We start from the raw sequence: 24,330 nt of genomic DNA on the forward strand, positions 1-24,330 counted from the left end.
TGCTCAGCAGCTGTCTCTCTCTCTTGCATGGTTACTTCAGAGTTTGTGTACCTGCTGCATGTCTTAACATGAGCTCTGAGCAAAGGAACAGTGACGATGTGATGCTATATGTCGCGTGAATAGAAGTACCTAAAGCGTCCTGGTGAAGGTAAAGGTCAGCTGTTCTTGGACAGGGCTTGGTTTGTGTGCCAGGTTGACATATCCTGGTCAGACGCACTCGGTTTGGTCCTGCTCCAGAGCAGGTCACAGAAAGTATGTTCTCACATGTGTCAGTTTGAGCAAGGTGGTACGGCTTTTATTCCTCGTCCGTCTCACAGTGTGTCCGTATTGTTTTCTTCACCAGGTCTTGGCAAGTTACATCAACCCAGCGAGCTCCAGCAGCTGCCACGGTGCCGATGGCTCTTCGGCCGAAAGCAGAGCCCACAACAGCTCGGCGCTGCCAGCAGTGCTGCTGGAGCTGTTGAGCCAGTCCTGCCTCATCCCTGCCATGTCCTCCTACCTACGCAATGACTCAGGTAGGCTCCTCCTCTTTACCAATAAAGGTCCAAGGGACGGCATTGGGACATCGGGATTTTACATCGCTACTTATGATTACGTTTGGCAGTTTGAAAATATTATGGAAATTCTATTTTGTAATTAAGCTGTCATTTAACGGACAGAAACACAATGCGGTAAACTTGGTTGTGTCCACTCTATTATTGACTCTATTATTTAGAAATATTAGAATTCAGTTTTCAAGCGTCTTAAGGGATAGCGGTGGAATCAGTGTGACCTCCGTGACGTCGTCATCGCTGACGTGGAAATGAGTGCGTTTGGTAGTTTGACTGCTCTCTGTGTGTGTTGTGATAACATGAAGCTTTGTGTGCTTACGAGGGGTTTTCCATTGCTAATGGTTCTACAGTGTTACATGGGGTTCTGTCAAGGCTATAATTTGGGTTGTGTTGTGTTGAAAAGCTGGTGCCCTTTGATGCTGAGATGGTGGATTTGCATGACTGTGATCTCAGTGATACCTGCAGGCTGGACTTACTGCAGTGAAGCCTCCATCTAGTTCTGAATGATACGGGAAGCTGTGTGTGTGTGTGTGTGTGTGTGTGTGTTTCTGTGTGCTTTTAATTGTGTGTGTGTGTGTGTGTGTGTGTGTGTGTGTGTGTGTGTGTGTGTTTCTGTGTGCTTTTAATTGTGTGTGTGTGTGTGTGTGTGTGTGTGTGTGTGTGTGTGTGTTTCTGTGTGCTTTTAATTGTGTGTGTGTGTGTGTGTGTGTGTGTGTGTGTGTGTGTTTCTGTGTGCTTTTAATTGTGTGTGTGTGTGTGTGTGTGTGTGTGTGTGTGTGTTTCTGTGTGCTTTTAATCGTGTGTGTGTGTGTGTGTTCCTGTGTGCTTTTAATCGTGTGTGTGTGTGTGTGTGTGTTCCTGTGTGCTTTTAATCGTGTGTGTGTGTGTGTGTTCCTGTGTGCTTTTAATCGTGTGTGTGTGTGTGTGTGTGTGTGTGTTCCTGTGTGCTTTTAATCGTGTGTGTGTGTGTGTGTGTGTTCCTGTGTGCTTTTAATCGTGTGTGTGTGTGTGTGTGTGTGTGTGTGTGTGTGATGGAGATGGTGGCTTTGGCCCAGTGAAACAGCAGATGGAGCTGCAGCGTCTCGGACCAAAGCTGAGGTTGTGCACGTCTTGCTGTTGAATCCCAGTGAAGTCCCAGCAGCACACGTTTAATGAGTCCGGTCTTGTCTGAGACGCCATCCATCATAATGTTATTTTCATACTCGAGGATGAAGAGACTAGTCCTTCCACTTTAATTACTTCTTCTCGTGTCATAGTTTTGTTGTAATTAGTGTTGGGCAGACTGATCAAAGCGTGGCCTCTTGGATAAGAGCTCGGTGTCTTCGGAGCAGTACATGACACGGTTCTGGTGTAACGGTGTGGGTGAAACGCTGCGTTGGGGGTGTGGTTCTTGTTGTGCACATGCTCAGGTAGTCCCTCGGTCCCTCGGTCCGTCAGACCTCTGGCCGAGCGATGCGCTTCCAGCGGAGCTCTCGGTACCGGCAGCAGGCTTTAGCGCCGGTCAGGTCAGGTCAGGTCAGTCCATTGCTTATATCCGGCCTCGGTTCCTCAGGGACTCGCTGGTTATTAGTGCTGGGCTGACCCTTTGTAGTCTGGCTGCAGTGGCACTTAAAACTCTCTCTTTTCTTGTGCTGCACTTTATGAGGGCTTTCACATTCAAGCCACAGAGTGAGCAAAGTAACAAACCGAGACAGTACTGTAGTCCAGTCACAGGACGGTGTGCGGTACGGAACGAATAAATCAAATCTCTTTTTTCAAGCTTATACGCATTTATCACTGTCAGTGGGATTTCCTCCATTCACGTAACGATGAAGCTCCATACACCAGCGAAGACCGTGACATGTGGTTGAAAGCTTTTCAAACGAGTTAGTAAGTGGAAGAACTCTGGCTCATTTACAGGACTGTTTTATTAATGTGCACAGTCCCTAACCAAATAAACCAATACATAATATTATATATATATATATATATATATATATATATATATATATATATATTAATACTATTTACAAAGTCAAATGTACCTCTTATTACCAAATAATGTTGTTTAAAACAAGCCTATTGATAGGAGACGTTTAATGTTTTAAAGTAGGAGTCACTTTATGACACCATCAACTGAAGCTAGTCTGAGGTGTTGTGACATTGGGTTGCATCATGTTGTGACGTGCACATTGTCTCAGTTCTTTCATGTCTGGGTTCTACACATTAGTGGACCATTTCCTGCTCCAGAAAGCCTCAGAAATAGAAACCTTGAGCGTAGAGCTTCCCTTTACTTCTACCGTGATCCTGCTACAGTCGTAGTGATGCAGCGGTCAAATCCTAATGCCGTCACTATCCAGAGAGCAGTCTGTTCACAACTGTTGGCTTTGGTTTGATCCGGCCCCCTGTTGTGTTGAGTTTGGATAGAACTGATTTCCTGCAGTTACAGACGTGAAGATTGTAGCATCAGAGCTCCTTCCCTCCCGCCGCCATTGTGTGCTGTGGCTTATCAGCCCAGAGCCGGTTCCAGCTGAGCCGGTGCCACCTCTTTGTGCTGCTGGGCTGTTTCACTTTGCAGGAGCCTCTTGTTGTGTGCATGCTGGTGTGTGCTAATGCGCCCCTGCTCTCATAATTAAATAACAGCTGATAAAAAGCATTGTGAGTGTTGTAATTGCTCCTCATTATCTGGTAAATGCCCCTGACACACACTTTGGGTGTGTGTGTGTGTGTGTGTGTGTGTGTGTGTGTGTGTGTGTGTGTGTGTGTGTCCAGTCTGAAGTTTATAGCCCCTTGCTTGATTACGTTTCTCCACATGCTCATGAAGCATGACCTTAATGATGACACGTTTACCTTTAAAACCTACGCATTTCCCACTCGACTCAATAATAGATGACATGACACTGTGCTAGAACTAGCACGTAGCTAATTGAAGTCCCGGTGCATCCGGTCGAATGAAAGCCGGGGGCTCTCAGACCACCTTCTCTTTATTAAGAGCCAGGTGCCCAGGAGCTCTGAGCTGTCGATCAATGTCAGGAGGAGCCTGTCATGAACCACTGGGAGACCCGACCGCTCCTCTCAGGTCACCAGAATACAGCGTATGCTCCGTCTACGGCTCAGCCAGACCAATAGAAGGACTCATGTTTATTACACACACCATCCACTGCATTTGTTGCGGTGTGCATGTCTGGACAGAGAAAGAGTAACATGCTGTTTTCTGTCTGTCCAGCACCAAACGGCACACTGATCAGCTTAGTGACTAACCGGTGAACGTTGTGGAGCGTTCAGCAGCTGAAGAGCTAGATACTGGAGACCACGACAGAGCTATAAGAGAACGAATGCTCGATCAACGTTCATCAAATGTGACTTTTGAAACCGGACTTATTGCTAACGTCTGAGGGAACTCTTTGCTCACGTTTGTCTTTGTATCAACTTGTTACGGAGTTCCTTTGCCCCCTGGTGGCCAACAAAGTCTATTAATGCAGCTTTAATAATTCAAATGAGCTAATGATGAATTGTCTCGTATACCTCTTTTAAAGGGAATTGCTCTACCAATATATTTAAAGCAAGCACTATTAGCCATAATCTCGAGTGTCCATTAAAGCAGTAGGACCATTAAAGACCAGCCCATTGCTCTTCATTCCACTCTTCAGTCGTGGTCTTTAAGTCTGTGGAGCTCCTGAGGAACAGGAAGCCCTGAATTCACCGGCTCTCTTCTTTCCTCCACTGTTAGCTTCACTGAGGGAGTTTCTTCTTGCTGTAGGAGGACACTCGGCATAATTTGATTTACATATTGTCTGTAAAGGTGCAAGGAAAGACCTTTTCAGATCAACGACGTCACAAGAACATCAGAATCTCCCTACCTCGCCTGGAGAAATGACTCTTCCTAATGGAGCCTCATTCCTCTTAACTACCCCCAACTCCTGTGATTGGCCCCTTAGTCTCACCTTGCCTCCCAGCACACAGGCCTTTTTATTTCCAGTCCCTCCGCTGCCCCCGAGCTCCTCGGCCCCATCAGCGTAGCGCGTCGCTCCACATTAATCATCTGTGTCTTGGCAAAGCCTTTTGGGATGCATTACAGTTTCCCACTGTCACCTGGCACTCCATCACAAGAAGCGAAGCCATTAGTGAGAGGTAATACCTTTGAATGTCACCGCAAGACTAATTTATCTTAATTGAAGAATTCATTTCGTGCAGGTTTTGTTTGACGCTAAATGGTTCCTAGACGTGGTGTAGGATTTTTGTAATGTTATATTTAGCATCCCTTACGTTCTACACCTCGCTGCCTCTTTTCACTCCTCTGAGACGGGCTGGATTTACAGTCGACGTGAGCGGCAGCAGGCCCCGCCGCTCAGGAAAGGGCTATTCTGGTCCATCAGTCATGCTGAGTGGGCGTGCGCATGCTTTTGGAGGGTAATCTGAACATGACTGGCCTGTAGGTGGTTGGTGATGATTCATTACTCCAGATACGATAGACACCATGTGGAACAGAAGGGTGTGTGTGTGTGTGTGTGTGTGTGTGTGTGTGTGTGTGTGTGTGTGTGTGTGTGTGTGTGTGTGTGTGTGTGTGTGTGTGTGTGTGTGTGTGTGTGTGTGTGTGTGTGTGTGATCAGTACAGGCGTTAGATTGTTTTCCTGTTTCAGAGGTTTTCCTGCCCGGTAACAATAGAAATGCTTGACCTATAGTTCTATACAAACTGGTACACACCTTCATTCATTGATGCTCCTTCCTGTGGATTTGCATTTCATTGCTGCTCACCCGAGAAATGTTGATTGTGTTCGCACAGGTGTTTGTCCAGGTGAAAGGGTCGGTAGGCCCTTTAACTGGATGGGGGGTGGGATGGTGATCATCATTGTAACTACAGAAGACGTGGTGCGCTGCTTCTTCCTCACTAATGCTCTCAAACACGCGCGTCGGATTGGATTTTTGCTCATACTTCCTATTCCATATGTTCTTAGACCAGGCGAGCTCCTTCCATTCCGCTGTGGCTCTGTTGGGACGACGCATCAGGCAGCAGGGGAAACTATTTTCATGTGATTATGAAGCTGTAACCATAAAGGTGGCGTTTGATTCCCTGTGGGGCTGTGAGAAGCCTTCCTCTTTCTATCTCAGTCACACGAGAACATCTCACTCCTGCATATGTGGTTGAGTAACTGCTGAGAAGATCCACACGCGTTCTCTCCATTTCCCTTCTCACAGATGAGGCTCGAGGCTCTCCTCGTTGATATGCTCTGATGTTTATTGTTCAAATTTCCACTATTGCACAATACATCTAGACTTTATTCAAATAGTTATAAAAAGCCATTATGATACAGGAAAAGGATTGCTGACACTACGCTGAAATCAACATGAACAAATAAATCAGAAGAGTCACTCGCCAACTTCAAAATGTGGACAGAGATGCATAAAAAAGAAAGAACATATGAAACCTCCCTTTTGATGTTCAACCCAGTAACATTTCTAGAAATTCATCCTCAACATGTTAAAGTTGTTGCACTCATTTTCCCAAATGGAAGGTGTTAGTTGTCGATGGTTATTGTTGATGGATGGAGGGCAGGTGGTTCAGGAGATGACGGTACAGCAGAGCTCGCTCAGAGGGAGGGGCCCCTGGTCTCGTTGACGGGGGCCCTGAGGCTCCAGTGTAACTGTCTGGCCCTGAAGACTGATATGGTCTCCAGACAAGCTTCCCAGCATAGTTCTTGGTTTTATCCCCGCTTTTAATCATGTTGCTTAAAAGCCCTTCAGTCATAGTCCCACCAACTTAAACGTTAACGAAAAATATAGATGGAGAAGCATCAATGTCGTCCACAAGACCGTCTCGTTTGGCTCATCTTTCCAGTGAGTCCAGCAGTCAAGAAAACAGATCAAGTGGAAGTTTGTATTTCCCATCGGGCCACAGGGGGGGGGTCAGTCAGTTGTGGCTCTGCTCGCCCCGGTACCAGCGTAGCCCTGTTTCTGCCACGTCTCCCAGCCCTCTGTTATCTCCCCGGCTCATGGCTGTGGCTCGGCAATATGGCTTCTTCATCTTCAGCCCTGTCCAGCTTCCTCCTCTCTCTGAGCAAGATGTTCATGTCACACGTATTTCCCCAACACGTGTCACTTTGTCATTGACCTTTCTTTTCCGACTTGGATAAGAAATATGACCGGAGAGTTGAAGAAGTCCTGGGCTTGTAGAACGGACCTCCCTCCTTTCCTGTAGAAGTCTTCTCTGGTGGCAGGTTTTTAGAAATGTAACTGTAACTTTTGCTCCAGCCCTTCACAGCGTGGTGTAGATGTAAACAAAAACGATTACAAAGAGGTTAAGGAACGTGCCAATGATGCCTAACATGGCCAGGATGGACTCCTCCTGCTCCTCCTTGACCTCCAGTGCCTGCACGTCCTCGAGGGTGATGACTGTGGTGCCCATGATCCTGATGCTCAACTAGCCTGGCAAGGGGACGTTATCTGGAATGAGAGGAAATCATGGAGACCGTGTCAGACGTTGTCACACACGCATAGAAAGCAACAACACAACTTGGTCTGAATTAGCATGCTGCGTTCGAGGCTTAGCGTTGCTTCTTTTGTCCTCCTCCTCCTAATCGACCGGTTTTCTGCACAAAAACCAGTCCTGGGCTTCCCCGCGAAGAAATCCTCCCACCAGAGGGAGAGCGATTGTTAATGGAACACAACAAAGGCCTTCAGGGCGGAGAGCAGATTAGTCTGTGAACACCAGTGTTTATGACCTGCCACAGCTTGAAGCCGAGCTCCTCGACAACAGCAAGCTTGATACCAGCTCTCGCTCAGCCTCATCCCTGGATTATCTGCAAATGAAAGTGTTAAATTGCCACCAGTAAAGCTCATGTCAAAATAAGCATGATTTAATGTTGCCATTTAGAGCCCGCTCACTCCCGCCCACCTCTTTTACATGCTGCTAATCATTAAGAGCCCCCAGGTCCTTGTAAGTAGTTATTCTGAGCAGAATCCCCTCCTTCCTCATGGAGGAGTCGCAGCAGGTGTGTGTGTGTGTGTGTGTGTGTGTGTGTGTGTGTGTGTGTGTGTGTGTGTGTGTGTGTGTGTGTGTGTGTGAGAGAACAAAGGTAAACAGGAGCGTTGTTGTCTAGGGCTCCTTTGTGAATGGAACAATCATCCTCACGTCAACATGCAGTACAGATGTCACTAAATTCGCTGAAATTCAAGAGATTAGAAGATTACAGAAAAATACAAAACAATGGCATGAAGAACAAGTGGCTTACCCGAGGGCGTCTAAGGCGTAAGACAGCGTCATCCGGCATGCTGTTTGGATCCTCAGTGTAAAGCCCTGGCTTTAAAGGCATGCTCCATGTGAAGCCCCGGGAGAGACTGGCTCTGTAGCCACAGTCCAGACCGAGAGAGGAGGGAGGAGAGGAAGGTAGCGGCGCCACGCTGCTCAGCAGAGCTTCCACTGAAAACCTTCTCGTGTCACTTCTCCTCTCCGCCAGTCTATAGCGCCACCTGTCAGGTTCAACAACCCCCCCACCCCCAGCTTCCCTTTTAATTCACTTCCTCCTCACAATTTCTGGCAGTTTTTTTTCATCATCAAGTTTGCATTGCTGCTGCTAAAGCGCTAGCAGCCTCTTTTGAGGGGGCGAGGAGGTACCTTCTCCCCGTTTGCCCCCTCCCAACTCCCCTCCGTTCCTCCCATCTCTCTCTCTCTCTCTCTCTCTCTCTCTCTCTCTCTCTCTCTCTCTCTCTCTCTCTCTCTCTCTCTCTCTCTCTCTCTCTCTCTCTCTCTCTCTCTCTCTCTCTCTCTCTCGTTCCCCGTCACTGCTGCGCTTTAACTCCTCCACACAACTCCTTCACGTCCCTCCCCAGCTTATCCGTGAATCCACACACCCCCTTGTTCTGTGGTGTCCCTTCCGCTCGCTTCTTACTTCTCTGGGGAACAGTGCAATTAGTGCCTTTTCAAAAAAAGCCTCTCGCCCATCACGGAAGCCTCCATGCCAACACTGTGCACGATTATGTCTGTAGATTCAGCTGATGGGGTCTCGGTGACAGCCGGCCTCCCCTGAGCTAGGTAAGAGTGTGCGCGTCCCTGAAGGAGTCGAGTCTGGCAGGTGATATTCCAGAGGAGGAAGGAGAGCTGTAGAGTCCCGTGGAGCAGACTGTGGAGAGGCAAAGGCAGCCGGAGAGCCAGACAGTCGCTATGGCAATATGGATCTGCATCCAGCCCCGGTGACAGCAGTGCTACGGTAGGTCTCCAGCACCAGTTGGTCTCCGTGGGAGGAATGTGCATTGCATAACCGAGCGGAATGGTTGCGAGAGAGGGAGGACGGATTCTGATGGCCGTGGCGATGAAGGAGCATAAGAATGAGTGGGAGAGAGGGAGGGAGGGAGGGAGGGAAAGAGAGAGAGGGAGGAGGGAGGGGGAAACGACATTGCTCACGCTTTCAGTTGTCTCCTCCTCTCCCCCTGCTGTGGGGGCTGGTTGAGCGCACACACACACACACACACACACACACACACACAAAAACACACACACACACACACACACACAATTACCACCTAAACAACACTCAAAAACAAACAAAGAAAGACAAAGCCAAAGAGGCGGTGAATTCAGCCCCACTGTGCCGCACTCTGCTCTGACTTCAGTCGAGCCCATCATCGGCTGCTGTTATACTGGCAGACCTGTGGAGAGAGGAGGAGTGGTGGAGGAGGAGGAGGAGTGGAGGAGGAGGAGGAGAAGAAGAAGGAGAAGGAGTGGAGGAGGAGGCGACAACAATAGGTGGCTAGGAAATAAAGGATGGTTGAGGTTGGGTGGAAGACAAAGAGAGAGGCAGTGGGAAGATGTGATATTTATCTCCAAAGAGTGTCTTCTGAAAGTGCTGTCTGTCACTGCGCCTCCTTTACGTTTAACTTCCCCACATCCTAATTAAAGCACCCTCTGCTCCTCCTCTGCTCCTCCTCTGCTCCTCTGTGACATTGACATCACTATCTAGGTCAGCAGCACGTTTAGTAACTTATGGTTAGTTTCCCTAGCTCCACACTGATAATAAATGAGGAAATCTGCATTCCCTTAAGGTTACTTTAAGATTCATTCGTCATCACAAACATTGTTTGATTTGACGGAGCTTAATAGACAGAAATCAAAATTCATAATGATTTAAACAGGCCTTCAAGAGTTCAACTGAATCGGACTGAAACCATCTGTTCAGGCTTTATTTTCTTTGTGTCTCAAGCACCAAAAAAAAGTCCTGCCATGAAGAAAATGTCAAACTCACTCTGTGAAACAGTGGAATCGACGATTGTGAAATATGCCACAGTTACAAAACAGGGACGAGACGATACAGGATTTAATCGCGGTGAATTTTCCTTATTGATGATGATATTAGTTTTTATTTATTCAGGGGACCCATATGATTTATGATTACCTTACTTAAGATTCTGTTATGCAATGAAACTAATGTTTCTTAAGAAAATGTCAAATGAATTGTTTTAGTTTTTTATATATATTTGGAGGATTAGTTGCTAATATTTAGGCCAGGTTCATGGTTACCGTGGAGCCCGGGCTGAGTGTGGTGAACTGTGATGCTCTGTGAGCAGCAACCACCGGGTCTTATTCCAGCTCTGCTGCGCCTCACATCATATCATATCACATCATAAACCGTGATTTGGAAGCTTTGGTCTGACGTCGGGTGGCACATGACGCTACAAAGCTGCTTTAAACGCGAGTTCACTTCTACAAATGATGTTTGTTTGCTGCTGAGATCACAGGTAGTATGAATAGATCAGAGGCGTGTTGCACAACCTCTAGCTGATACCAGTATGTGTTGGCATGATCTTTGATTCCAATACTGGATATCAGATACCCTCCTATGAGTCATATTTACATATCTCAATGACGCAGTGACAAATGATTTGATGCACTTGATTACTTTCCCTTTTTTTATGGTATCTGAGGGAAGATTGAAGCTGAATCTTTGTTTTCACCGTGAGAAAGAACAAAGAACAAAGCGCTCTCAAGCTTCTAGCGGCTGATTATTATTATTATTATTATTATTATTATTATTAGTCAATAAAGCTCAGCGACGCCTTAGCGTGGACAGCCTCTCAAAATAGATCAGAATTCTTTGTTTTGTCTAAAGCTTTTGAAATGGTCTGTTTTGGCGGATGAAATGGAAATGTTTCTTATCTGAACAAGAGAAGAGACGGTGCCTTCAAGATGACAGGAGTCACAGTAACTGGTTTCTAGTAGAAGTGAGCCACGTTTTTCTGTTTTTCTCTGGTCCTGCTTGTTCTAACCCAGTTGAGACGTCCTCACAGATTATGTCAACTCAAAGCTAAATTACTTGAGTAGCTTGGTTTATAGAGGGCTTCTTTGTGCACAAAAACGCAGTAAATGCACCGTTCCTCCCTCCGCTGAAATGACTCTGAGCTCCAGGCCACTCTTTCCTGGTTGTTCCACATAGTCTAACTTTGATGCACATTATCTGCAGCGTCCACTGAGGCAGACCGTGTGTTGGCGGAGACATGTCACAGCTCCGCTCTCCTCTGTTCCGCTGCCCTAGAGGGGTCAGAAAGACCCCCACACACACACACACACACACACACACACACACACACCAGGAGCTGAGACTCTGTGGTAACCCGCTGAATGTTTTCTGTATCTTATTTCATTGACCGCTGCTGTAAACAAGTGAGCACGTGGGTTTATGCAGACCAACGATGTCCCGCCCTGTCGTCTCGGTGGGTTTGTTATAGCAGCGCTGGGCTGGATGTGTTATTACCCAGACGATAACAAACTGCTAGAGTGGTCACAGCAAATGGCTCTAGTGTGTGTTTGATGATGGATATAGACTCTGTATTAATCATTTTTGTAATTATATGTTAGCCACTGAGTAGCAGAAAACCAAGCTAACAATTTAGTCATTTATTCACCTGATTCCTTGTTACTGTTAAACATCTGAATTCTAGAAGCTTTAATCTCTTGTGTGGTGAAAGGAGACTCGACTTGTACAGTCTAGTTATATATATACTCTAGTTCTACGCTCACACATGCAGCGTTGACATGACTCTAACACATCTCTGTGGCCTCATATGTCAGTAACATCTTTCTAAATGCATGGGTTTCTTTAGCTTCCTTGAACGATTGCAGCCTGTGTGAGGAAACGCCGACATGCTTTATGAACACATTTCCATCAGTACCTCTCCTCACAAGTGTGTGTGTGTGTGTGTGTGTGTGTGTGTGTGTGTGTGTGTGTGTGTGTGTGTGTGTGTGTGTGTGTGTGTGTGTGTGTGTGTGTGTGTGTGTGTGTGTGTGTGTGTGTGTCCGTGTCCCAAAATACCAAATGTCAGTCTGTCTGCTGTAATTACAGGAGTCTTTGCGTCTTCCCAGGAAAGCGAGGCAGGATGAGCATTAAATTGGAGGAGGAGTAGGACTGGAGCTGTGACTGGATGACAGGGTTTCGGTGTTAATTAGAATTTCTCTGTTTTGTCACATGATGGCAGCGTGGTGTGTTTTTCTGTGGTTGGTTATCTGTGCTCTTTCCATGTTGGACGACCATGATGAGATGCGGTCGTCCTGCAGGTTAGCAGAGATGATGGGATATAAACTACATGCAGTAACGAGAGACAGACACACACTGGATTAAAAACCCTCAGGGTTGTTGTCTCGTGAGTCACCAAGACATCTATGCATTGATGCCACAACACAACGTCTTTTATTAATCTGTGCTGTGATGATTCAAATGTTTCATATGCAGAAAATATGACTTTCTACACATTATTCTAATAGGTTCATCTTCATATCATGTCCGATGGCAAAGGTAACTAATGGGTTAGTCTAAAACAACCTTTAATGTTGTTTATTAAAAGTTCCACATTAAATAGTGAATATTTCTTTCAATGTATTTGTCCTCTGATGTCACCCTTTGCTGGGCTATGAAAACTCAAAGGTAGAAGCTGCTATATTAAACTACAGCCTGACTGACTCATGGACACGTCTTATCACAGATGTATTGTTAATGGTGGATATGTTTGCTGAATATTAACTGTTATTGCATTAAATGTTATTGCATTTCAGAAATAACAGAAAAGGTTTGATAAACACAAATAAGAGCAGATATACTGTTTTATTATCATTTTTTAACTGTCAAATATAAATGTGTTGGTTTGGGGTGTCATAAAATATGCAGCACGTAATCCTTTATTATTTTAACTCACCGTGTTAATATTGACATTTCTTTTAAAATGTATATACATTGGTGTTCTGTGGTTGGAAATGGCTCAAGTTGCCGTTACCGTTTTAAATCGACCCTTATCTTTGAGACCATTTCTGACATGGAGTCGACCGTTTGGGACTAATCTACGTCATGAAATAAAAGCGTGTTAACGCGCTAACGTTAGCGTGCTAATCCCAGGATGTGATCATGCGAGCGCTCCACTGGCTACAGAACATGAAGGGCTCAGCGGGTTAGGAACCTCAGTCCATGGTTTACGTTGTCCCTCTCTGTGGTTACTGCATGTAGTACGACACCACCGGTGCCCTTCTTTTTGACAGTTCCAGTAGCATCGACTCAGAGGGGCGGACCGATCTCAAACACTCGGGTGTCCCCCGTAGGCCCAGAGGAAGCGACAGGCCGGCAGCCTGACCTCCTTGACCGACCTTTAACCCTGGATGTTTGTAGCTGATTCTACCATCCAGAACGGTGCCTAGTTCACATCTGTAAACCGACTCCCACTGCGTATGCTGGTGTTTGTCTGTATATAATGACGACTATATCTCTCATGTTATTACCATTTGTGTCCTCTATTGATTAAATCTATTGATTTTTTTAAATATTTGTAGCCTGAGGAAGGCTTGCAACACTGAGTTTTTTTTCTCGATAAAATCTCGGTGCATGGTTATTTACTAGATGAACGTGTCGCGTTCTGCACATGACTCCCAGCAGCACCGACGGCTAACTGGACGGGCAGAAGCTCAGGTCACCGAGTCAGACGAGGCCCGGTCCATTCTGCATAAACAGCAAAGATACCGTCTCCACCGAGACGTTTACCTCTCAAACACACCATGGTAACTGATGTACGACCAGGGCGGGACGTGTCCGCGGTGATGAATATATGTTGATGAATATATGTTAACACTTCTGCAGTGTTAAACTGGTTTTCTCCAGTGGACAGGACTTTGAGGTACTGATGGTATTGGTACTGTAATTTAAGATGTGCTACATCATGCTACATCATGCACTCGCAGTATTTCGTTCCAACGAGCTCTTTTGACCTCACTAGAGTAGTAGTTGGAGCCACCTGGGGGCTGACGTTGTGTCGATGTGTTACTTTGAGCCGTCGGTACTTCTCGGTGCGTTGCCTTGAGTATAGATCTGCATATGAGTGGTTATACGCGTGTATTTCTGGATGATTCACGACCTGATTTCAAATGCAACTTTCTGACGCTCACTTTCGGTGAGGCGATTGATTCGACACTAGGTGAGGCTACAGGGGCGAACGGGGAGACATTAAGATCCAACAGTGGCGCCTTTATTCCAAGCAGCCCTTACATATGCCACGCTAACTCATCGCAGAACGGGAGCGCTCCCCCATTAACTATTAATCAGCCTGAGCATCCAACATGGCTGCTCGTAGCACCCATCTCTATGGCCCCCACAAGGCCCTAAATCACAGAGACTGAGGCTTGCTGTTCGTAGCTGTGTGATGACTGCAGGTCAGCACTACCAGGATGGTCACCGCCGTGATGGATGTCCAGCCTCTTTAAGCTGCTCGCCCGGTGGCTCAGAGGCTCTGATGTTTCTCATTCTCTGCACGGTGTCACAGTTCATGCTTCCAATGGCTGGTGGAGTTTCTTGAAGTGCATGGAAATGTGAATATATATATATACATTTACAGGGCGGGACAAACGGCAACCGTAAGCCTGAAAAAGGAAGCCAAAAACTGCAGTTCATGAAATGACCACTTGAAGCTGGCTCCAAAGGGTCAATCCCCATAGACCCCCGTAGACCCCCATAGACCCCCATGGTAGAAATAGACTTGTTGACAGCCTGGTTCAAAGAGCGGGTTTGGTCTCTATAGCTACTCTCTCCGTTTGTGACAACTTTACGGGGGGTTTATACAACTCACCCGTTATATAAAGTTATGCATAATTAAGGGAGTGGCCTCTTTCAGTGACTGATTCGAACCACTGAAGTGAACTTTACGGCTGTATTTGTGGTGTTGGTGCCTTTTTGAATCATTTTTCATGCCGATATGGGATCAAGAAGGCGTGCTGTGCGGTCAGACCCGGGCATTCTGCTGGCCGGTGTTGTAATGATGGGCTGACACCTGATGAGGTGTGTGCTGCCAGCATCAGTTCTCCGGTTAATACCGTTAACACCGTTCACGTTAATGAAGGACCGAAGGAGCTGACGGGATTGCATTTCACTGGAGTTGTACCGTTACTTTGTATGATTTCATGAGACGAATCAAAAGATGTTTGACTGGAGCCGTCATGTGCTCCACTTTTCTGGTGAGTGAAATTCAAACGTTCACTTTGTTTTATATGTTAACACTGGGATCAACCAACGACCAGAGAGCAACAAGACCACGGGGTCATGAGTCTTTGAAATCCAGTTGTGTTCACAGCCTGTGCAGCTGTAAACCATAGCCGATCATTTGTATCACAAAGACAGTGACATGAATTCATGGAAGCCTGTCCCGTAGTTTTGGGATTTCTTACCTCGGAAGCTTTTCTCAGGCTGGAAATAAGAGTAGAAAACACTTTGGTACATTACTTGTTGAACAGGGGAGCGTTCGTTTTAAATCTCACTGCAACACAGACTTTTTTTTTAATCAGGAAATGTACTTTGACTGTTTGAGTTACAACGTATTGTTCATCCTTAGTTCACACTAAACCATCAAATTGATCTCACCCTTAATAGATGTGTCATCATTCAATAGTGCAAATCAAGACTGTTTATGCTGCATACTCTGGTTTTTACACTGTCTAAGTATGAAGAAGGGAGAATGGAGGCTCTGAATGTTGTCCCTGGCGCTCTCAGCGTCTTACATCAAGCTTAGTTTATGACCCGTTTGTTGAAAAGGGCCTGTGTCTCAGTGTTTTCTGGTGTGGTGCCCTTCCTTTGTATTCCTGTAGTCTGCTTGGCATTTAGCGATGCGGAACAACAGTGTGACATTGACACAAAGCAGGAGGAGGAATTCTGATGAGTCGCACGCAGATACTGAGAGTCGTTAGAAGGGAGTGGGGTTCCATGCCGGGTGCCGTCCAGAGACACCGGTTAAAGGATGTGAGAGCAGACTAAAGACCTCTGAGGTCAGTGTTGTTACAGATGCTGGGATAAGGACAGTGGGGAGCTGGGAATTCCAATATAAATGTAAAACAGTCTGGGAGCCACAAACAAGAGCTGTTTTATTTAGAGGCACTTCAAGAAAAGCACACGGACGGCCGACAGCTGACAGCCCCTCTCATGAAATGATCCGGCTCGCATGGTCGGCCTGTTGATGCTCAGTTCACCGTCTCAACAGACCCTTGTGTTTGCTGCTGAATACCAACCTTCAACATGAGCCCATCAGAGTCTGTGACAACCTTTGACAAAGTGTTCGTCTCATTTTGACTGGATGTTTGTGCTGTTTTTGAACGGCTGGAGTGATTAGTTAGTTTTGTTAATGTCTGTATTAATTACTTTGTCTCAGTAATGTGTCTGTCCAGGACATGGTTGTTGTTCTTCTTATTATAGTCTGAACATGAGTGAGGTGGCTGTTTGTTTCTTCACTGCAGCTGTAATTTGCTGCAGGTCACACATTATCGATGTCGCTGTGTTGACTGATGTATAAACATGACGCGGGCTCGACGTTGAAGATAAATGTCACCTGGCTCGTTAACCGAGTTGTTAACAAAAGCAATCTTCTGCTGGATGTGCGATGTGACCGCCTTCATAAGTGCTCGTTGTCTTCTGACGTCAGGCTCGGGGTAGAGGAACCCTGGAGCTGGACCCGAGGCTCTGTAAGCCTTAAGTCTGTCGAGATCCACGAAAGAATCCAAACCAAGGGATCCAGCGACTGGGTTGAAGCTCAGGTCCGCTGTGTTGACGTTTAACGTTAGGATTCAAGGATCGTTTATGGTATCAATGCAACACAGGGTTGCACAAGTAAAAACATGACAAAGAAGCGGAGAAATTAATTTTCATTGGTTAGCACTCAACCTGTAGACATTTGGCCCATGACTAGTCCTTCATAAGTGTGTGTGTATGTAAGACACAGGACACTAAGACTCTGGGGGGCCTCACACATCTGTTTCTCACTTAAGACTCTTTGGTAGAGTCTGGGTGAAAGGTAGAATTAAAAGGATAAAAACATCAACTCCTGGTTTTGATTGACTTTGCTGTAAACCCTCGACTACCAAAGCAAAACAACAACGCTGTACAGGCCAGACTTGTATGTCTAGTAGCGCCAGCTAACGTTAGCGCATAGCTAATGTTTTGGGGATTTCCGACTGTTGGATGGATTGCGATCAATTGTTCTACAGACATTCATGGTCCCCAGAGGAAGAATCCTAATGACTTCAATGATCCTGAGTTCTTACTTAACCAGCTCAACATCTGCAGATCAATAGGCACAGAATGTTAACATTAATCAACATTTCAGTTTCCACCTCAGTGTACATGTGCCAGAGTTAGCTAGAGAGCTGTTATTGATCTTTAGTCCCTGGGCAGGTTAGTACAATTTAGTGGCTCAATTTAGTATCAGTGCAATTCATCAGCAAATACTATAGTACAATACATAAATACATTACAAATACATTAACTTAGCTAAATATAGATTTTGTTCAGAGCACCACTGTCCTGAAGATCAGCCTGGTAGAGCTGCCAGCATGGCCGTGGACTCTGTTGTCTGTTAATGCACAGTCCAGATCACATGATCCATACATGATCCATACATGATCCATACCCTCTTCCTCCTTTGCACCCAACGACCTTAGAGTTGCTGCAGGCTGCTGTGTGATGTTGCCTAGTAAAGATCCAGACGACACCTGGTGTTCAGAACAGCAAAAGGAAACGTTTTGAAGACAAAGGTGTGAAGGGTTCGTCTGCCTCCCCAGACAGTGAGAAAGAACTCATTGTGAGGACAAACCAGTTCAGGTCCTCTCAGCACAGATGGAGACCCACGTGGCATCATCAGACTATCAATAAGCGCTTGTTAGAGTCGCTGTCCGGCTCTATATTGAGAACTCTACTGTGACAGCGGCTCTACTTTGGTGTCTTCTAGGGCTTTGACTTTTATCACAATTGGTTCTTCTGCTGGTGATTAAAAACAGTTGAGATCATTTGTCTGTATTTAACACGGCAGCTTTGCCTCTTTAACATCACATCTGTAGTGTCATTTCAGGTCTGTATACAAAAACTAAACTTGTTTGTTGTTAAGAAGGAAAATACATTTTGATGAGTGTCTTTTGTTTTTTGTATTCCTTTGACCAAAGTGTTTGCTGCCAAGCTTGAGCCTTCATTTAGCATACGTCTCCATGTGACTCAGGCTGCAGGACGTCTACGTCTCTCTCACACACACACACACACACACACACACACACACACACTCTCAACAGCTCTTAATCCATACAGTCCCTCCTTCTTCTCATGATCAGGACATTTAGCCTTTGTTTGCATTCATTAATTCTCTTCATTATTTTCCAGAAATATATATCCAATATATTATTGTATTATTATTATTGTCCCCTTGTTTCACTGTGTTTCCATTAGTCCTGTTGAAGTGTAAGATGCTGCAGTAGGGATGTGTTTTAGAGAAGGAGGGAACCTTTTTGTTCCTCTATCCTTTGTGCGTCTCACACTTTCTGTCCTCCTTGTCTTTGTCTCTGCAGTTCTGGACATGGCACGTCATGTGCCCTTATATCGGGCGCTGCTGGAGCTGCTCAGGGCCATCTCCACCTGCACGGCCCTGGTTCCTCTACTGCTGCCTCTCTCTGGAGACCCGGGACAGGATGAGGAGGAGGAGGACGAAGAACACTCTGAGGGACAGACCTCCGTGGGGATGCTGCTGGCTAAGATGAAGACGTGTGTGGACACGTACACCAATCGCCTCAGGTGAGATGACTTAATGGTGATTGATGGAATACCTTAACTTACAGGTATACACCTATAATGGTCCAATTGAATAGTTTGGTCCAGCCACAGCACCACCGCTCCAGAGAATCACACTCTGGTGCCGTTCACTGTCCTCTCAGCATACTGCCGGTCTGGGAATCTTTCCATCTACAGCCGTGGTCACAATTGGCAATAAAATGCGATGTGATGTGAATGCACCCCGAGAGGCATCAAGGACACATTGATATTCAGCCGCTGAGCTTCTTTTGGAAGTGGCCAGAGGATGTCCAGAAATGTGCTCTGCCTTTTATTATAGCAGGAAAAGGTTTTAGTCTCGCTTTAAGAATCCAATATCCTGAAGAAAAAACCCCATTGCTTCTCTCCGCTGTACCTTATGCACACTCTACATACCTACGCTAAGAAACGAGAGCAGCCCACGTCCAGACGGGTGAGCCTCACCCTCGTGGCAACGTGCTGCACTCGGGTTTACGTACAATAAGGTACCGCAGGAGGAAAGTTCCGCATCAGTCGATGAGACGGCAGAGGATCACTGAAGCTGTTGCACTAAATCTACTATATGATTAGCTGTTTGTAGCTACTAGTCACACGGTATCTTAGTTAAATGTGTAACTCGGCGAGTGTATGATTTGTAGACGACATGCATTCATCTTTTTAAGCGTTGTGCTGTGTGCACAACGTTTCTGCGTGAGTAGATTACATACAAAGTCGATGCAAAGACGCTGAATTCACCTCGTGGTCAAGTCGTCGAGGACTTTGTGCGCCGCTGTGTTGCGATAGCCTATCGGCGCTGAGATGCTCCTCCTGTCGTCACATTATAATGTGACCGATGGTTTATCTGTGTGTGTTTCAGGTCAAAGAAAGATAAAAGCAAAGGTGTGGTGAAGCCAGATAGCTCCGATCCAGAGCCTGAGGGTTTGACTCTGCTGGTGCCCGACATCCAGAGGACAGCCGAGATAGTCTACGCCGCTACCACCAGCCTACGGCAGGCCAACCAGGGTATGGACCACACACACACACACACACACACACACACACACACACACACACACACACACACACACACACACGTGACTTTATAGCCCGACACTGTGGCAGCTGATTTCACGTTTTCTGTACCGTTTGATTTGAATCACAGCCTGAAAACTCCTGGGTAGAACCTACTGACGTCCATACATTATAGCTCATGGCCAACACAAACCCAGTTTCATGCCAGGTGTTTTGACTCATCCTTATCTGTTGTCTGTGTTTCCTGTCCTCGGTGAAAGGACAGGAAAATAGGTTTGTAGTTTTATTTGGCACCGCAGCTGGATTCTGGTGATGTCACAAGATCCGGCAAGAATGGCGGTATAACATATCACACAAACATCCATCTCCCAAAGAGCCTGTCGTTAATCAGAGCGTTTCCAATGAGGGCTTCTAAGGTGTTGCTGTCTTTAATGACCAAACGGTCAGACTTACCCTTGATGTGGCCTAAAACACCTCGTGTGACATCTGAGGCTCTTGATGTCCATAATGGACTGTGCACTCCTGAGCTCTGGTCTCTAGAAATGCTCCACAGCTGCTACTGAGGAGACGATGTCTCGAAGTCTCTTCAAGCATCTGAACTTCTATTGTACATAGAGGAATAACAGAAGAAAGGAAGGGGAAGTCCTTCACAAATCAACCTCACCCTTTTCCATTTCCACACTTCTTTGTACTTTGTGTGTTTTTTGTAAATATAGACTCACGGTGAAAGAAACAACGTTCACCTGCTGGTTGTTTTTCTATCATCTCTCATACAAGTTAACATGTAGGAAGAAATGTGTTCAAAGCAAGGGGAGTGTCAGAAAGTAAATGATTCCTGACCGGATGCCCCCACCTTAATAAAGCAGCTCCATCAATAAAATGTGCGCCACATGATGAAGCATCACACCTCCCCCATTACCTTGTTGATACACAGTACATTATACTAATTACCCCCCCCCCCCCCCGCCCATTTCTCCCTGCTCCCACCAGACCTCTTTTTATGTTCGCTATGTAGGGGGAGGCCATTAGATGTGCTGCAAGCGTGCATGTGGGAAAACGGATGAAGCCGAGTGTCGTGTCGCTTCACACGGAGAAATCCATACGATAAAGGGCTGATAACGGGTGAAGTCACAGAGCTGAGCGCCGTGAAGCATGAGTGCCTTGACAGATCCATAATCACTTCATTAGTACGGAGGCTTTCAGGAATATCTGTGAGCGAAGCCATGATCAGACGGCTCCTGTGCTTCTGAATAAACTACTCATTGGACCTGAAGTTAAGAGGATTTTCTCACAGACGCTAGAGGGCTTTTATTTTGAAACTGAAACAGGAAAGTGTTAGAAATACGACTGCTTCATGTCCGTTTTCATGCCTGTGGCGTGTTCGATAGATGGATCTCAAAACTGTAGTGATCTTGCTTGTATTATGTTAATATACCGTCATAAGATCAGATAGATTTGTCTCATCCCTGAGTGTGTTTGCAGCCTTAAAGATGTTTGACAGAGATCTCAGCCTGTTGCTTGCTGAGATGACCTTCTGATAAATAGCCCTGTGGCAGGCCGGCTTTGCAGGATTTTCTCCAGGGAAAACGTTTTGAAGCCGATGCTTCGCTTCCACGGTTGCTCTCTTTTTCACTCTTGTCTTCATGATCTTTGTTCCCACCCAAACCCCACCTCCTCACCAGAGAGGAAGCTGGTGGAGTCTTCAAGGAAGGTGTCATGTCGGCCGAAGCCCCTGTCCATTCTACGCTCTCTGGAGGAGAAGTACGTCGCTGCCATGAAGAAGCTGCAGTTTGGTGAGTTTACATGTTTGCTTTGGGATGCAGAGTGTGTGTGTGTGTGTACATTTACATTTACTGTGTGTGTGTGTGTGTGTGTGTGTGTGTGTACATTTACTGTGTGTGTGTGTGTGTGTGTGTGTACATTTACTGTGTGTGTGTGTGTGTGTGTGTACATTTACTGTGTGTGTGTGTGTGTGTGTGTACATTTACTGTGTGTGTGTGTGTGTGTGTGTGTGTGTGTGTGTGTGTGTACATTTACTGTGTGTGTGTGTGTGTGTGTGTGTGTGTGTGTGTGTGTGTGTGTGTGTGTGTGTGTGTGTGTGTGCATTTACTGTATGTGTGTGTATGTACATTTAGTGTGTGTGTGTGTGTGTGTGTGTGTGTGTGTGTGTGTGTACATTTACTGTGTGTGTGTGTGTGTGTGTGTGTGTGTGTGTACATTTACTGTGTGTGTGTGTGTGTGTGTGTGTGTGTGTGTGTGTGTACATTTACTGTGTGTGTGTGTGTGTGTGTGTGTGTGTGTGTGTGTGTACATTTACTGTATGTGTGTGTGTGTGTGTGTGTGTGTGTGTGTGTGTGTGTGTGTGTGTGTGTGTGTGTGTACATTTACTGTGTGTGTGTGTGTGTGTGTGTGTGTGTGTGTGTGTACATTTACTGTGTGTGTGTGTGTGTGTGTGTGTGTGTGTGTGTGTGTGTGTGTGTGTGTGTGTGTGTGTGTGTACATTTACTGTATGTGTGTGTGTGTGTGTGTGTGTGTGTGTGTGTGTGTGTGTGTGTGTGTGTGTGTGTGTGTGTACATTTACTGCACATGGGGGCTCTTAATGCTGTGTAGCATCAATGCCTGTTGGTTTTACTTTGTGCACACATGTCGGCAATAACTACGTCATAAACCACCGGTCCCTAAAGACTTCCTCCTTTCCCCAAGTACACACACACACACACACACACACACACACACACACACACACACACACACACACACACTCTGTTCTGTCTCCTGTCTGATATGATCCATAATGCCCTCATGCCAGAACTCATTAAGGACTAGGATTCCATCCTGGTCTTCTTTTGTCTTGTCCATCACTCTCCACTCAGCCATGTCATGACTCATTACAACAGTTTTACAATTGATTTTGTAAGCAGCTTGATGTGTGAAGTAATTGGAAGTGACTGTAAACACTGTTGTTTCAGTGTGCAGCTGTGAGGGCTGCACTCTGACTCACTGTGACAACACTTACACTACCGGGGCAGTAATCTATTACATGGATGGTATGAAGTAACCAGGATGCAACGAAAGGCACTGTAGTAACATTATTAAAAAGAATGAAACATTACCAATGCATTGAGTAAAATGGGGACTACTAGCAGGATTATAATGGTAATTTGTCATTTCTCAGTCCAAAAAGTTCAAATGTATTAAAAACGATTTATGTAATCATTTCTAAAATTCACACATTTGCGTTTAGCCTTTCAAAGACACTTCTGCACGTTTCTTTTCGCTCGTCTTCATTAGCTTGGGCTATTTGAAAAGGTGGAGGCTTTCTTTAAATAAAACATGCTTGTGCACATGAACACCCAGTCAACTTGATAGTTTCATCGGACCTTTCTTTCTTGCATGATTACCTTAGCTGAATTGCAATGCTTCCATTTGAACATGGCCATATGAGAAATGAACACTTTAGGTTATGTTGAGTGTTTACCGGCAGTAATGACGTGTAATTCCACTCTGACAACGTCCTCCATCTGGTCCCCTCTCTTTCCAGACACCTTTGAAATGGTCACGGAGGACGAGGATGGAAAAGTGATGTTCAAGGTCAACTACCACTACATGTCTCAGGTGAAGAACGCCAGCGATACGAACAGCGCGGCCCGATCCCGCCGCCTCGCCCAGGAGGCCGTCACCCTGTCCACCTCTCTGCCCCTGTCATCCTCTTCCAGTGTGTTCGTCCGCTGTGATGAGGAGAGACTGGACATCATGAAGGTGAAGTACCACCTCAGCTTATTACGAGATCATGAACGTGTCATAGTGTTGTCTAATGTGTGGGCTTGTACCCTGCGATTCAAAGAGACCACTAGTTTGAGTGAGACGGATAGAAGAGCACTGTGTTACTGCGTCTGGTGTTTCTACCATACGACTTGTCATGACAGCTCTTACTCACTACCCCAGTGACATTTAATAACTGGCTCTCACCCCACTAGTTGATTAATGGCAAAGTCTCCTTTGCTAAATGTCAAAATCCTCATCTGTTTGGCTCCGTTCCGGCAAAAGAACGCTCTAAAGAAAGGCGGCAGCATACCGACAACAACGTAGACGAACGCATCGCTGCGTACAAACATCAGTGGAAGGAAACAGCTGCACTTATGTAGAGTTCTGTTGCAGGTGTGGAAGTAACTGAAATTTAAACTACATACGACAAAAACATCTACTGATTGATTGGCCATGAAATGTAGACAAAATCATCCTTTTTGTAGCTATCATAACACATTTTCGACTAGCTGTGGTGTGACATCATAGTCAAGATATTTGCCCTTAGTGCTGTCACAGCGGTGCACTGTTTAGTCATGTTCATAGAAACCCTGAGAACAGCATGGCCTGAGGAGCAGCACCACAGACTGTGGCTGATGAGGGGGAACTCTCATGCTCTGTGAGGGTCAGTGCTCCATTGGACCTCATCCCCAAACAGCATTGTTGCATTTATTCAAGCCTGTCACATAAGGACAGTCTATTCGAGATGAAGTCTTCATCATTAAAAATGAAGATCTTCCAGCCAGACTGTGAAGTCCAACGGAAGTGTTGGGTCTGAATGTTGATGTCCAAGTTTCAAAAACGCATCCACACTGTGTCCTCAAACGTGATCATCAAGGCAACTTGACTTTATGTGGATTTCCTGAAGGTCTATAGTCTGATCGGCTCATTCAGTTCTGACTGAACCCACC

At 45.9% G+C, this 24,330-nt stretch overlaps 1 protein-coding gene across 8 annotated transcripts in view; it reads left to right on the forward strand.

Moving 5' to 3' along the window:
* Positions 1-24,330, forward strand: part of birc6 (baculoviral IAP repeat containing 6) — an 85,732-nt gene that overhangs the window by 47,924 nt on the left and 13,478 nt on the right. For all 8 annotated transcript variants that reach the window (XM_068728197.1, XM_068728215.1, XM_068728224.1 and 5 more), the window contains exons 64-68: positions 344-515; positions 18,367-18,589; positions 19,461-19,606; positions 21,298-21,408; positions 23,157-23,374. In XM_068728197.1, the coding sequence (XP_068584298.1) occupies positions 344-515; positions 18,367-18,589; positions 19,461-19,606; positions 21,298-21,408; positions 23,157-23,374 (870 nt within the window). The remainder of the gene's footprint in view (positions 1-343; positions 516-18,366; positions 18,590-19,460; positions 19,607-21,297; positions 21,409-23,156; positions 23,375-24,330) is intronic.

The sequence above is a fragment of the Cebidichthys violaceus genome, unplaced genomic scaffold (assembly GCF_023349555.1).
Source record: "Cebidichthys violaceus isolate CVI_PGR_0920_01 unplaced genomic scaffold, fCebVio1.0.p SCAF_10, whole genome shotgun sequence".
In the NCBI taxonomy this organism is placed as follows: Eukaryota; Metazoa; Chordata; class Actinopteri; order Perciformes; family Stichaeidae; genus Cebidichthys; species Cebidichthys violaceus.